The 16,594-nt window shown below is 42.6% G+C and overlaps 1 protein-coding gene across 1 annotated transcript in view; it reads right to left on the reverse strand.

Moving 5' to 3' along the window:
- The window catches only part of CASR (calcium sensing receptor), an 80,971-nt gene that overhangs the window by 30,510 nt on the left and 33,867 nt on the right, over window positions 1–16,594 (reverse strand). Inside the window, exons 2-4 of the mRNA XM_074896770.1 lie at window positions 14,318–14,763; window positions 5,627–5,933; window positions 1,855–2,736 (exon numbers count right to left, since the gene is read on the reverse strand). Coding sequence (XP_074752871.1) covers window positions 1,855–2,736; window positions 5,627–5,933; window positions 14,318–14,502 — 1,374 coding nt within the window. The 5' untranslated portion in view covers window positions 14,503–14,763. The remainder of the gene's footprint in view (window positions 1–1,854; window positions 2,737–5,626; window positions 5,934–14,317; window positions 14,764–16,594) is intronic.

Consider the following 16,594-nt stretch of genomic DNA (forward strand, 5'->3'; position numbering starts at 1 on the left):
GATTTCCTCCTTTAAGGTAAGTATGCATACCCCAAAGCCTAGAGCAGCAGGATGCTTTACATTTTGATGCAGACATCTTTCAGCACCAGACAAGCAACACATAAACGAGAGAACATTCTTCCCGATTGGGGAATCCTCAACAGACACCACATTATCAGCTATGATATGAATGGTGTGAAAGGAGGGTGCAAAGAGATGGGGATGAGTCTCTTTAACCAAGTAACAAGTGACAGAAAAAGAGGGAATGGCGTCAAGCTGTGCCAGGGCAGGGTCAGACTGGCTCTTAGGAAGTATTTCTTTGCAGAAGGGGTTGTTGGGCGTTGGAATGGGCTGCCCAGGGCAGGGGGGAGTCCCCATCCCTGGAGGGGTTGAAGAGTTGGGTTGACCCAGTGCTGAGGGATCTGGTGGAGTTGAGAACGGTCAGTGTGAGGTTAATGGTGGGACTGGACAATCTTCAGGGTCTTTTCCAACCTAGATGGTTCTGTGATTCTGTGAATATCCTGCTTTACTTCCCAAGTTGACAAGGCATAAAGGAAAAATTAAAAATATGTTTATTCTGGATCCTTTTTGCCAACACAGGGAAAACTAAATGTGTCTGTGACTTGCCCACTTCTGCCAGTATGCTCCTGAAAAGCAGAATAGCTTTGAAAAGCAGAAACCTCAGAGAGAGCCAGCAATTGCAGGATTCCCCTGAACCAGGGTCAAGCCTGCACTCATCTACTCTGAGTAAAGTGATTTTGGTAAATCAGGTACCTAGAGCAATGCAGGTTTCCCACAAATGCCAAGACAAAGCCTTTTACTTTGGTCTGACTGATGTTTTTGAGTTGACTGAGACTGGAGAGGAACCAAACTGTAGTTCCCACAAGTGAATGCTGACACAACATCTTCAAAGTCTGCAGCATGGTTAGCCTTTATTTTGGTTAGACTATCCCAAGCAGAGCAAATTACACATGCAAATGGGTATGTGATCCTCATATTCACTCATGGTGTTCCAATTTCAGGCATGTTTGGACCAGTTTTCTGTGATGACCAGAACGGGTCAAACAGAATTTGCTACATATTAGCAATATCTTCATTTGATAGCCTCACAAGCTAATTCTGTTATTTAAGAATGCAGTAGATATTAAAAACACATACTGAATATCACATTGGATAGCACAGTCAAACATATGGTAAGGTATAGAGTATTCATAAAGGATCAGAAGACAAAATGCCAGAATACCATCCATGTGCCGGTGGGTGGAACACTTTGAATGAATGGGTAAATGTGACTAAGTCATTAGTATAATTTCATCAGTTCAGAAATATCCATGCCAGATCAAAGCAGCTATCTATTATTTGCCTGATAGCACATGTTATTTTCCTTCATTACTCAATCTGCTTTAATTTGATCGTATATAAGTTTAAAACTGTGAGGAAAAAATACAGCCTGTATGGAAAATTGCTGTGGGATTGCAAAAGATGTAGAGCTTGCCAAAGAAAATGAACTCTAAAAACTGTTTTCCTTGTTTATGTGCTCTCTCCAGGCCCTCTTGTTTATGTAAGGGCTCAATATATGATCAAGTTACCTTGCGTCAGCTAGACTGGTAATTGTCTGTGTGTGCACTTTTGGCCTGTAGTGAATGAAAGAAAATTTAACTTAGTTTAAGCCCCTTTTACTGCAGGCAAACCTAACACAACTTACCTTACATTCCCTGTGGGGTGGGAGTGTGCACCTAACTCACATGCAGTGATGTGAACATCGCAGGAGCTATGTCTGAGACCCAGGGTTATGAAAGGCACCCTAAAAGGCATCCGGGACAGCTTATCTTTTTTTGAGAGTATATTACACAGGCACACAAATGAAGGACTTACCTGCCATGCCTCAACCTTCTTAATGTCTGCACAGGATCCGTTAGTGAAGAGTCCTTTCCCAGGAGTACAGGTGTATATATCCTGCAAGGCATGGGCAATAGAATATACTGCCAAATACACATTATAGGATATCCGCAAGTGCGTGTAGTCCATGTACGGTGTCTCCACACTGGTGATGTTCTCATCCCCTGTGCACTGAGGTCGGAAGGCAGCCGTTCCATTTCCAGCTCCCAGTCCCTCTTCATGGCCCTTGTGGAAGGAAGTTGAAGCTGGAGAATTTTTGGATCCATCGGGTAGATAGCAGTTAAACGTCTCCTCCCAAAACTCCTTGGCAAAGCCGTTGTTGGTGGACTTCTTGGGATGCACCTTCTGCAGAAACTCACGAAAGCCTGGGATCTGTCCTGCCTTCAGTGCAAACCCGATGGTGCTGCCGATGACACGGAAGAACTCCGGCATGGCTATCAGGGAAGAGCTGGCCCAGGCCTCACTCGCCAGCCAGATCTTGCCGGTGATGTTTCGCCTGACAATCTCTTTGATGAGAGGCTCCAGGTCTGGGCCACTGGAGAAAACAACAATCACCCTTGCTGTGGAGTTCTGGATGACCTCCACCACCTGCTGGATCTCCTCTTCGTCCGAGTACTGGGAGATGAGCTCGCTAAAATCAATGCAGATATCTCTTTCCTCTGCCTCCTCCCGAAACTTTTCAATCCCTGGCCGGCCATAGTCATCGTCAGCTGCAATTGTTCCCACCCAGTTCCAGCGAAAGTACTCAATGATGTCTGCCATTGCCGTGGCCTGATGTTCATCGTTGGGGATTGTGCGGAGGAAGGACTTGAACTGGTTCTTGTTGCTCAAGAGTCGACTGGATGAGGCATAGCTGACCTGTGAGAACACAGTAAACAAGCAAAACACACCATGAAGTGAAATGCCTGCATCAAATTGCCTACATTCATCTAGCATCACTGTCAACCTGTGTAACCTTGGATGGGATGAAGAGAGAGCTGGGCACCACACTAGCAGTCACGTACTCTTAGCCTGTGGTTGCACATGATCCACTCTGAGAGTCTGTACGTTCTTGCAGCTGTGACTGTCTTACCGAGACACATACAGGAGCGGGGGCTCGGACCCAAGAGGCTGGAGCAAGCTCTTGTCCACCTGTAGGATCTAAGGGACAGAGACACTGATACCTAGCTTGGAGTAATGGCAAAGAGGTGAGCCATGGGGGGCCTACATGCACCTTGCTGCACTTCCTGCTGAACCCAGAAACAAGAATAAAGTATATTTTAGATGAACAATGGCAATGCACATGATTCAGATGAAATGCAGGCTTCTTCTGCCCTGAACCAGACATGAAACAGCAGGCCGGTATTGCTGTCCCAAACCTACTCTGCCTCTCCTCGTCTCTCACCTCTGTCTCCATCCTTAAACATGCTCCATCCGGAACCATATGCATGTGATATACAATCCTTGCCAGTCAAAGAATGTGATGTATATCAGTTCCCTTGACCCTGCAGAGTGTTATGGTAATGCCGGTTGATTCCACCTTAGCAGTATTTCCTGACTGCTGGCCAGAATCAGCAAATGAGCCAGTAGGCATTCCACACTCCATGAGCCACCATGTTTTACAGTTAAAATGGGATTTTACTTCCTTTTCTAAAGCTATCAAGAAATATATTTTTTTCCTAATCAGAACAAGTGCCATATGCTCTTAAGATATACTTTAGATTTTCTACAAGTAGAAAGAAAACCATAAACCCCAGAAGATAAAAATTTAAAGATCTAGAGAACTTTTAAAACTCACTTATCTTTGCATTTTGAGATTGATATCTGAACTCTTTAGTACTGACTCTCATTTGAAAAAGTCTTCTATAAACAGTTCATTTTGTACAAAATGGAAATCTGCAGAAAACCTTATCTCCTCCTTAAACTCTACCATTAAATGTTTCTGCAAGAAGAAAGAGAAGGAGGTTTCCTGGTGCAGTTTCAGTGGCCACAGGATTAAATCCTCCTTCCACAGAGCTATACACTCCCCTGGACAAAGCTCCTGCCAAGTGCTACTCTTATCTCCTACAACCTATTGCTAGGAGGTAGAGTCAAGGTACCCTGCTCCTGCATGTGCTGTAAGGGTACACTGAGGTGAGACAATGAGAAACAGAACAGAAGTTAAAACATTTTCAGTTTCTATGTCAATGTAATGAATAATGAGCCTTACATTAAGTGTAATTGTAAACCCTCCAACTTCTACTGAAATTCAGGGTCTATTAAGCATGGTTTTGCTAATGGCCTTGCTATAAATGGCAGTGATAATATGTATTCTAATGCTGCCCAACAACTCCCAGTTTAAAAGCCTGCTTTTGGTTGCCATACTTCAACCACCTGGCTGAGACTTTGTTCTAGAGCTGAACCTCCTGACACCTACCCATTTCTGCAGCCTCTAGATAAGACTACTGCCTCATAGCACAAATGCCATTTCCTCTTCAAAGTAAAAGTCTGAGAACTGCAAACATCTCTTTATCTTCAGTCTAACCCACCAACCTGGTAATGTGATGTGTAAATCAACAACACCCCTTAAAATGCCATCACGGTGTTTACCGCACACCACCTTCCAATGCTACTCCGGGCAATACCTAGATAGCACATACTGGTCTTAGCTTAAATCATTCTTGCCCTGCTCAGAGACCAAATGTCCATTTTTTCAGACTCCTGCAAGTAAATCTGACTGAAACATCAAATAGACAAGACATATTACTGTGCACCAGGCAGTCAAGAATCCTTCCTTCTTCATTTGTGGTGCAGATAGGAATTGGAGCCCTGGCTGAAGTAAAGATATACCCTCTCAGGACAGACTGAGAGTGCAGTGTGACACAGTCTTGTTACAAGGACTCTTGTGAGCTCTGGAACCTGTATTCAATTTAGAAGAGGAAGTGGAAATGTTAGTCTATACCAGGCAACACAGAAATGGATAAGGTCAAGCACTTTTTCCGAAGCTGTGTTCAGTGTGGAAATCTAAAGTCAAGAGCAACAACATTAAGCTATAACATGCCAGCCTCATACTTTGCTTGGGGTCTTAGCAGAGCAACAAGCTTGTTAAACAAAAGGATAGGACCATGGATGCTGGCACTGGCCCCAGTAGAGTGAGCAGACAGCAAGAAGGAAGCTGCAACACAGGAGCTGGCACAACTACACCATCACACAGATGATCCCAGGACAAGGGAGAGCATATCCACATGCTTTCACAAACCCTGTTTTGGAGACCCCAGGGCAAAAGAAAGGCACATCAGCCCAGAAGAAACCTTCACAGCACAAGGAACAACTTTACAGATCACCTACTTGAATGATCCAGAGATGATGAGAGACCTAAGAGTAATTGGCAATGACTCAGTTATGCCTTAAGTGGGCTCTGTGGGAGTTGGGCATGACTAGACAGTGACCATGGTGAAGCAACATCATGACTAACTTGTCAAGGCTGGCAACTGCCAATGGCTGACCTAAAATACCTGTGTTCACAGACTAAACCCTCTAGACGACTTTAGTCATCCTAGACTAAGTTGCTGTTGGCTGAATATTACTGGCTGCTTGGTAACCTGTGTGTTTGGGGGTTGTAAATTGCTAGCAAGACATATTTCTACTGTAAGAAAGCCTTATATTTTGTATTGTTTCTCTTCTTGAGGTTCTATCAGAAATGGCAAAGATTAAACAATCTTTGTTTAATCTCTGCAGAGCAGAGAGGCAGGCCACTTCTGTAACCTAGACAAGAGAGGTGAAAACGTACCTGAGGTATGTAAAAAAGTCCCAGCAGATTGGCCACAGCGGTAGAGATGCCGGAGCCCGTTGCCCCCACGACCGCAATGGTGGAAGGGATATGTTCTGAGCAGTTGCAGAATTCATCCAGGTTCAAGGAGTCTATCTTGTTCTGGGCCACAAAACTCAGTGTGGCCTCCAGGGCTTTAGAGACTGTATTGCAAGTGTCAAATATCCTGTATCCCAGGGTCATGTTGGGAAGGAGAGTTGGGCTACTGTTTATTTCTTCTATGGCAAAGATCATAGCCTGGAGCCAGCGAAAGCCTCGGAAATTATACCTGGAAGAGTAAAAATAAAAATAAAATAGAGTGAGTGGGAGTGAAGCAGAAGAGAGAAGACCAGGACTGAGACAGAGTGAAGAATTCCAGATACAAAAGGCAAAAGCAATTTATGCTATTTCTTGCATCCTACTAAATTTAGAAGGCTTTGCTTTTGTCTTCAGTGGTTACAGAAGAGGTGGGCACATGCTACAAGGTTTTGTTCTGGTTTTCAGCTCTTAGTTTGGGAGCTCACTTCAAAGGTCCTGAGGATGAGATGAAGTTTCTAAGTCCCCTGAAGTCTGGGATGTTGAAAGAGAGCATACCTGGGGTGTTGACTCCAGCCTGTCCCTTCTGCTCAGGACTCTAAACCTGGATCTCGTGATTCCTGAGCAAATGCTCTGACACAAAGCTACACCTACCAGCTATCCTTCCAGGCTCCTCTGACATGTTTCTGAATGCAGATGGCAGTGTCTGCTAAGCTTGTGCAGAGCACGAAGCTGCCAGGGACTTGAGCTCAGGGGTATTTCGTGTGTCAGCTCCTCAGGGCTTTAGGCAGGCAGAGCAAGCTGAGACACAGCACTGGAATGCCACTGGATGCACAGGTGTCTGGGAGCCCTGCTCAGGGAAATTTGGTCTCACATCACACACTTCACATGTCCACCTGCTTATACCAGAGAACAGAGACATGCTATAAATGTAGATTCTAGTGTAACTTACGAAGTTGTTAATTGGATACTTCTGTGCTTTCCTTCGAGGAATAGCTTTGCTCATTATTATAGTGCTCTCATACATTTGGTTTAGATACAAGCTCAGAAGATGCCATCAGAGCTGGCCTGTGAAATGAAACTGTGTTTTTTGAAGCCTCCTCTGTTCTCTAAAATGGAGAAGCTGAGTTTTCTGACCCTCAGCTGTGCATAGAGCTAAACCAGACCTGGGGAATGTTGGCAAGTATAATGCAGGACCTGCGAGTCCCTCTTTAGAGCATCCCATGGGCTGGCAGTGAGAGAAGCTGATGCAGAGTGAATGACTATTTCTCCAGAAAAGAGAGAAGCTTCTTTGTGGAAAGAAGCAGGAAGCAAATAGCTTTGATACATGTGATTCTCAAATTTTGCTTACTGTGTTTTCTCCTGTAAAGCTGCACAAACAACCAGTTGTGGACCCGTGAAGCTGCTGTGTTTTAGGGTAATTCAGCTGGTACAGCAGAATCCTTCATGAACTGAAACCTGCCTTTCCATGTAATGCAGTATGGGTCAGGACAGCAGTTAGTTTACAGTTTTGTGTTGAGTTGCAGCTGAAAACGGCAAAGTGTCAAAGCTGTTATGATTGAGATCCACTGGGAAAACTGATGGGCCCTGGAACTGGAAGAGCTTGGGGAAATAGCCTGCCCAAGAACAGACCTTATATAAAATGATAAATTTTAGGTTTCACATGATTGCCATTCTGAAATGCTCTGAGAGGTGTTGCCATTACCAAGGTGAAGATTTCTCAAGATAAGCTTCAGAAATCACAGACTTTCAATCCCTGAGATATATGACCTGAACATTTTTTAACTGCTGGATTAAATGAATTGCTTCCAAAGTTGATGTTAGCTATGTTTGACTTCTTCAAATCTGAATGAACATAGACACATTACTTCCATTCCAGGAGTTTGATTTGATTCATCTGGGATCAGGATTGCTAAAGATATCACATCTAAGGTTTATCTTTAAGTCTTAAAAACTTCTCTTATTCAACTTGATTTCACCTGCTCCAGATATCTTTGGCCAACTTCCAAATGAAGTTTTGTTCTGAGGTTGTATCTCAAAGATCCAACAGCATGGTTTCAGTACAGATCTATTCAAGTCAAAAAGTTTGAGTCCAATAAAAATCCTTGGTTATAACTTATGACCAAAATGAGAGTTAGCTTTTTTTAAGATCACTTTTTAGAAAATGGACACAGGAGTGTGGGTTACCATTAGAAGTAATTTGGTGAGAGTAGTTTTTGCTCTAGCAATAAGGAATGAGGTGCAGTGGGAAAGCTCTGAAATAAGAGTGCAAGCCTCAGAGTGAACGAGGCAGTGCATGTTGTGCATAGAAAAAAGACTTGCCAGGCACCCCACGTTCCCTCATGTGGTCAGTAATGCACACTGGGATGAATGGCAGCAAGGAGGGGTTTTGTGACACTTCTTTTTAAAAAGCTAAATGTATTTACAGATATTGTTAATTAAAATGAAAATAGGATTTGAAGCAAGGAACTATATTCAGGCTCCCCATGTAAAAAAAAAGATCTGAAAGCGACTTCTATATTTAAAGGGAAGACTGCTGAGAAGCTGGGAAGTTCAAAGGTACTACTGTGAAAAGCTTCACAAATTTGAGTATGTGTAAAAGTAAATTTAAGCCTGCTCACATTAAATTATACAGGTGCAATATGACACAAAATTCTTTTGCCTGTTTGACAGCAATTTGATTTTTTTTTTAAATGTCACAACATGGTATCCTCAGGTGATACCTTCAAAAGCAGTGAGAACTGGACTGTCTTCCCCTCAACTTCAGAGAAAATGTTTGCCATTTAATTCAGTAAATGCAGACTGAGGCCCCCGATACACAGTTGCTTTTATTTTCCTTTCTGACATATGCCCCTGATGAATGTTTATTTACAGCCTAAGGCCTGTACTTCAGGTACTTGTGTTTGGATCGGTTTTATTTTGGAAGAAAAAGGAGAGTAGGGGGTGTTTTCTGGGAGTTAGACTCCAAAATGTCTTTGAAATGCTTTTGATAATTTACCTCAAACTAGCCTGGGCGGGAGACCTGCAGTTCTCTTCTGTTGCACCTCTGCTGATAGCAGCGTCAGCAGATCGAAAGAGGATCTGATGGGATGGAGACAAACACACCTCACTCTGTCTTCTCTAATACCTGATATACCTTCAGACAAGGTCTCATTTTGTTAACTGATACAGCGTTGTATCAGTGCTCTAACACGGACATGGTCAGATAAAGGCAGTGCCACTAAACTAGGCTCAATGAAGCAATAAATCATGATTCCTTCAATCCCTGTGAATGGAAATTTTGTGGATAAATTATCTCCCATTATATTGTAAGACCTCAGCAAGGGGCTGCAGGTAGGTTCCTCCTGGATTGGTGTGTACTTGGGTGAGAGCAGCCTTTGAACCTGGCAGCAGGTTACACCAATTTAGCTGACCACCTGTGCTGTGCTGCTGCTGTGACTAATATGACTAGTCACCGGAACGCTCTGTCAACCATGCAGAAATTTGGTTATTTCCGTGAAGAAACTGCTAACAGAAGCAAACTTTTCATTACATTACCAGAATCTTTAAATAGCCACTGGTATTTTGATGGAAAATAAGCAGCCTCCAAAACTTATATCCTGCCATGTTACTTTCAGGTACGTGGGCATAGTCTTGTATTTTAACATTTCTGAGATGTGGTGCTATGAAAAGTGGCCATTAAGCTCTAAATGAGAGTTTAATGTAAATAATTCAGTGCCCAAATGTGTAGATAGGAATTTTTATTTACACTCAGCTCTTTAAAGGTTTCCCTTCTGATGCCTGTTCCCCAACTGCCAGAGTATGCCACTGATCTTTCTATTCCCAGGCAGGAGCACAAACTGAGAAAAAGAAGCCAGAAACAATTCCTCCACAAATCCTCATTTTAATTGTAACATCTGCAGTAGCCCAGTTTGCTAAATAGATAATAAACTTGCAAGATCTCACTGATTCCCACAGGTTTCTTTCTAGTTGGTATAAATGTGTCTTGTCAAGGGATACTTGGGATGGCTTAAATGTCTCAGTCAGTGTTACAAAGCAAGGGTATGTAAATTAAGGGACACAAGCTCACTGTGCGATTTAAGCTCCCCACAGCTCCATCCCCTCTTTGTTTACTTGTTTGTTTGTCTGGTTTGGTTTGAACAGCTCTTACTGTCTGGATCCAGCAGGGAAATTAGTCCTGATCCCTGTTGGTCTCTATAAAGGAATAATTCACAGCCTCATGTGAATTCATGACCTTCATTTATCAACACTTGCAAAGCACTTAATTAAAAGCAATAGAATATGAAGGAAAAGAAGAAAAAAAATAATGTGAAAGCTCTAAATACAGCTTTCACTTGCCCTCCCATATCCGATGAGTACTTTTGTTCAAGAATGGTGGCAAAGCCTGCATACGCTTCTCAGCTCACACCAGTACTCCTCTTTCTCTACTAGTTGTATACACATACTAATTTCTCTGCCCTCTCTAGGTTTCCAGTACATTAATTACATGTTATTGCTGCTGCTACCACTGCTATTACTAAGCTATGCAAAGGGGAGACCTTCAGTCATTTGTTGGATTCCTGCAGTCAGTAGGTATAATGAGTTGTTTACCACTCTTACAAGCATGCGTAAGGCAAATTGTGCAGACCAAAGAAAATCTAAAAATTAAAATTCAGAAGGTTGGTGGAAAAGAAAGAGAAAAAGGAAATAATTTGGTTTTACAGAGGAAATTCTAATACAATGTTATACATTCAGTTCTGCGGTGGGATTAGCAAATACAGCTGCAAGGGGTAGAATTAAAACTCTCTGTTCTGTCAGATGGACAGACAGAGTCAGTGAGCTACAGTGTCCCATACCCATGCTCTGTGAAGTCCTGCACTGTGACATGGGAATGTCTCACCACAGTTTCATGGCCTGAAAGCTATGTGTCACAGTGCGGGACCCTGGCCAGACGGCTGATCAGAATACAGGAAATATGCATTAAAAATGATGACCTAGTGACACCATATTGGCAACACTGTATGTCAGCTCAATAAAGCTTTACCCTCACTGCAAACAGTTCATAACAGTAAGAGGAATAGATGAGTATGGCCCATCTGTGCAATAATGATAACAATAATACTAATGATAACACCAACACCACCGCTACTGCTAATCTACCTGAAATCAAGAAAGGACAGAGAAATGAGGTTATGAATAGGCCTCTGTGGGTGCTGACAGGGAACCAGGGTCAGAGATTGCTTGTGCTGTGCTCAGCCTCTGCCTCCACTGCACACATCAGATAGGCATCAGCAAATGTAAAGAAAGTTGCTGCAACAGCACCTGAGACATACAAAGACAGAAGGTGTATTTATATAAAATGCGGGATACTTGATTGCTTAAACAATAAACCGGAAACAAAATTGGTCTCACTTTCTGTGCTCCTATCTGACATTTGAGGCGGCAAAATCATTAGTAAGTTTTCACTCTAGACTCTAAAATTCAGTGCTTTAAGCATGAATATGCATTTTCAGTAGAAACAGCACAAAAAGAACGGAGAACAGATCAATACTGTTCCCTCTTTCTTTCACTGATGAGTTATGTATATAGTTTTCCAAATAATCAGGTGCAAGGTATTCACAGTAGGTTCAGGCCGGGTACATATGCTGTGCTGGGGAGAAAGGTGCTGTGCCACAGGAGTATAAAGAGTCTGAAAACTGAAAAAGTGGAGAAAAAACCTGCCCTGCCCATTTTGAGAATCCCTATTTGGGAGTATAGGTATGGCACTGAACACAGCTAAATGTGTGGGGAACGTCCGAACAGCACAGATCTGGTTGAAAGACCTCAAAAAAAAAGAAAAACCACATTATCTTAAATTGAACATTGAACCCCAGAAGAGACCCAGGCAAACCACCCACAGGGTTTCAGTGGGACCCTTAGGTCATTTCTTGGTATCAAAGCAAGGAGATTTTTGCATAGTCTGATGACTTGCTACTGCTGCCTAATGGAGGAGAGTATGAGGAAAGAGAGAGGATGCCCATATTTCTGGAGTGACCTGGGCCTAATTTTGTTATGCGATACGAGACACATTTTCCTATGTAATAAAGAGATTAAAAGCTGTACACAGCCATCTAAAAAGGGGACATGTATAAAACTGGTTATCCTCAGCTTTGAAAAAAATACAGCAGTGCTGGAGAAGGCTCAGGAAAGGGCAATAAGGACAGTCCAAGATACGGGACAGATTTAGCACCTTTGGTCTAACCAGGTACAGCCACAGTTATGCTCCTCTAGCAGATCTCCCACCCTACAAAAGTTTTTGACACTACAAGACTAGGGAAGTTTTACTTTGGGAAGAAACTGGAGCCTTTTATTGTTTTTGTCTCTCTTTCCCTCAAAATACGAGTTTGATCCTTCCAGACTAACCAATTGCCCAGAAGCAAGGAAACTCAAATGTGACGTGAAAGACTCTAGCTCATGACTTGAAGAATGTATTGGGCTCTTAGACTTAGCACGCACAACTCTGCCACAGGCTACTACCTGATCATGGAGTCCAAAACCAAAAAGGACCACCATGGTTGTGTTGTGAGATCTCTGTACAAGCCCAGCCAAAGGAATATTCTGACTTAAATACTGCTTAAAATAGAAAATCCTTTCAGGAGAAATACCGGCTTTCAATTTAACAGATAATACCAATAACAAGGAATACACATAAACTGTCCCATCTTCATCATTCAGATCTGATGACCAGTCTCAAATGTCTTCTCAACCCAACCTCTTTTGAATTAAACCTTTCCTGGAAATGGACATTTCCTGGTTAAAAACGTGTGTCATGAAGGAACTTCCAATCATCTCTGGTCCAGTCATCCCCTTGTTCCTATCGTAGTTGCTACTACCTCTGCAGCTAGATCTCTGACCTGCATTAAGTGTTCCGTCTCCATTTGCATTATGCTCTCAACTCACAATTTATCCAGTTCCTTGATGGAGTGCAGCAAAGTGCCTGCCTCTTCAGTCAACTCCTCTTTTTTGCGCCTGCAGCTTCTTGGTGCAGGGGTAAGATGAACACAGATTTTACCCAGGCAAATTTCAGGTGGAAGATGTGCTTTAGCAGATCAAATGCCACCCACAAGGATCTCCCATTGTGTCCTTAAAACAGCTGGTCTGGCTTTTCAGGATTTGCCTGTTGTTAGCAGTGCTACCTTGTTAATAAATCTTTTGGTAACCTAAACTAAATCTTGTAGTAATTATGGTGGAACATTCTCCTGTGATCTGTTCTCATAATGTGACCATGGCAAGACAGTCACTGAGGCTGACCCAGCGTTGACAGAAATGAAACCTATGTTCAGTTTGCAAATAACAGCACTGTCCTGCCTGCCACCTGGAGCAGGTGAAGAAGACAACAGAGCTGAAAACGTCCATCACTTTTCAGTATTCCACTCTTAAAATGCTGCATCTGGTAGAGAAAAAAATGCTGAAAATCTGGCAGAGCTTCTTGCTCCATGAAGTATACTTTTCACATACATTTACTTCATGACGTTCTTGTGCATGCACAGAAGCTGAATGAACCCCTGCTTAATTACACTTCTTTCTGGGTGGTCCCTATGAGAGCATCTGGGGATGATCTCATAACCTAGATGGATGTGTCTTGTTCAGTGTCTCGGTGTGAAACTGCACTTGAAATCTGTGAGCATAGCAGGAATGCTGTCAGCCATTCTTCATTGCCATCTGCAACAAAACTGTGCTAGATCCCCAGTCTAGGATGAGAGGTCCAAATAATTCCAGATACACGTTTTTCCACATATGATTATACGAGGGGTCCCATAACAGTGAAGTATTTTTTCCATGCATTGTCATGAGAAAATTCCACATCAATTTCTTATGTTTTGTTTATATGACATTTCAGTGGCAATCAGTTTCTGACACACTTTCTATGTGCAGGGTAGTAAGGTTAAAAATTCTTCATGTTTTGTCATGAAAATGGGTACACTTCATTAATAAGATAATTTGTTTTGATGTGGATTTCTCCCTCCAGGATTAACTGCCAAAGACTTAAGACAAAACCTGTATGCACTATTTACACAGCAGAAAAGGACTTTGGGTGAGGAAAGCATAGGTAAGGAGTTCAAGTCTGGGACTTTGTAAAGGTCCTAAAGAGACATCTATGTGTTCAGTGGGATTTTTCAAAAAGCAGTGACCTATCTCACTTTCACCTGTTCACTTGTTTAGGCAACTAAACAGTTTGTAAAGTCTTCGAAGATAAGAGGTAGAAGTGGGAAAAAAAAATGGATTTCGAGGCTATTTTGCTATGCATGACTGTAATCAAATTAACTTAAGTGCACTATGGGTTGTTTTCTGTCCTTCTGCTAGGAAAGCTCATTTTCAAATATTATTCAAATGTCCACTGTGAATGGCCAGGCAGATCAGTATATTCAGGTTCTGGCGGCTTTGGGTAAGACAAAAATTGCCCTCTTTCACTGTCCAAATATTATTTATGTAACTGTAACACAGGTACTTCCTGTATTTGCACACTTGTTTTTTCTGTTATTTACACCATAACTTCCCATTGCCTCTACGAGCATCACATCACAGATCGTATTTACACAATGTATAGCATGGCACCTGAGGTCGTGAAAGGTCAAGACTTCCCCACCAAAGCTTTTATTTTCCCATTTTGTAGCTTACCTTATACACTCCACTGATTCTGGTCTTGATTTTAGATCCTGGTCTTTAGCAGCCACTCCAAAATGAATGGGGAACAATCCTCCAAGAATAATGTCTCCCTTCTTTTGTGCCCGTTGGTTTGGCCCATAGGCAGCAGTGTTCCAGGTAAATAGCAACAGAATCAAGCAGCAGCTATATAAAGTCATTGTTCCTCTTTTCACCAGGGGGTTATAGGATGCAAAATTGGAAAAGATGATGTAAGAAAGCAGATGTCGTAATGTCTAAGCTTTTCCTTTCCTTAATACAACACAGAGAGGGTTTGGGACACATGTCTGCAGGGAGATAAGCAACAAGGGGGGAGACACAGTGCTGGTGTTTCTCCCTCTGTCTTCTCCATTGCAAAACAACAATTCAGTGCTCCTTCTTTCTTCATAAGCAAAGCATTATGGAGAGCCCATCTCTGAGAACTGTAAAAGAAAGACATGAAAAATGATCCCAGGTACACACCAGGCCCCCACACTGCCACAGTGGTTCTGCCTTGTCAGATCAACCCTTCAGTATGCCCCCGAGGCTGCCCCCACTCAACAACCCACCCGGGACACATACCAACCTTGACAGAGAAAGCCAGGCACCCCAATGCTGCCAGCCACACCTCCTCAAACAAGTGTCAGATGCCTAATTCTCTGTATATTCTCTGTGGGCCTAAATCCCACGTGCAAGGTGGGTTACTAAATCTTCCTATGATTCTGCGTGGCTGTTACTGGAGACCCTGTAAAACTTGTGACCAGACCTCTATGAACAGAGCACACTGTGAGACACTTCAATGGGCAAGGGGGGGGGGGGGGGGGAGGGGGGGGATAATGAAGCATCAAATGCAGTAAGAATCAAACCTTTCTCTTAAGCAAATAACTATGATAATCTTTCAGTGTTGGTCCAATCCACTCCTTTCCACTGCATGTTCCCAACTCTTTAGTTTGAGCTTATCCTTGCTAAAAATTAAACAAGGTCACAAGAAAGACTTCTTTCACATTGAAAGTGAAGATGACTTCCAGGGAAGCATTTGAAATCAAGAGACTTATCCATGATGAATCATGAAGGCTTGAAATGTTCGGTGATCATGTCATTGCAAGCTTAGCTGTAGAGCTTTGAAGCCTGCATCCTGGGGATGAGAAATATTGCAGGTTCTCTGTGCTCAGTACACTTTCCCTGCAGCATGTCTACAGGCCTGCCAAATTAAGAACTAACTTAATTATGGCATATGAAAATGGCTATGACTATGGGGGAGGAGGTAGCATGAAAAATTCACAATAAACAGCTCTTCAGCCTATTTGGAATAAGTCTAAAAGCTCATAGTAAAAATCTGAAGTTAGGCAAATTCAGAATAGAAGCTAGGCATATGTTGCTAGTCCTGAGGACAGTTAATTTCTGAAGCAAGTCATCAAGAGTTCTCAAGTGCTGAGAACCTTTTTACGAGGATGACTTATGCACTAAATGTACCTATGTCAAAAAGGGAGCTACTGCAGGGAAACACTGTGATCATGGGGGTTCTTCTAGTAGACAGCCTTAATGATTATGCATGCTGTATGACCACCAAGCATTTGGAAATATTTAATACATTTTTGTTAAAATGAAGGTCCAGATGCAGCAGTCAATGGAAGAAGAGAGACAAAGCTCACATCATTCTCATGCTTCTGAGGTCAACACACTTACACAGCTGGGTAGACACTGCACTTCTCTGTGGCAGGTCCACTTGAAACTATTCTTTGGTCCTGGCTTGAACAAGAACATTTTTATTGTCAAGGCCAATCAAATCTTTGGCTAGAGATCAAAATATATCTAGGCAAACAATTTTCTACCAGGAAATGTGGAATCACACTGAAAGATTTTGTAGGAACATACTGGTTTTCATATGAAAAATACGTATTTCATGTTTGCAGCATCCAGGTGACTCAATCCAAATCCAAAAGAAACTCCCATTTTTGACAAACTTGACAGCTAGATCCCTACTCCTGAATGGGGATTTCAACACCAGCCTCAAAATCTGAAACATGAAATGTCCAGCTGCTGCTAACACTGGCAGTCAGAAAACACTTTGGGATGTTCCTCTGGCAAGCAAATAAGAGTTAGGTCAAGCTGCTCTAGCCAGGATCCAGTATTGTCTATCACTCATGAGCACATTGTCTTAACATCTGACTGGTACCTTTTACTGAGGCGCCTCTGGTATTGGCATGCAGCCCCTTGACAGTAAGATGACAGAACTTTAGCCCTGGGATTAGGAGGTGACAGGATTAGGAGGTG

This window comes from Athene noctua, chromosome 1 (genome assembly GCF_965140245.1).
Source record: "Athene noctua chromosome 1, bAthNoc1.hap1.1, whole genome shotgun sequence".
In the NCBI taxonomy this organism is placed as follows: Eukaryota; Metazoa; Chordata; class Aves; order Strigiformes; family Strigidae; genus Athene; species Athene noctua.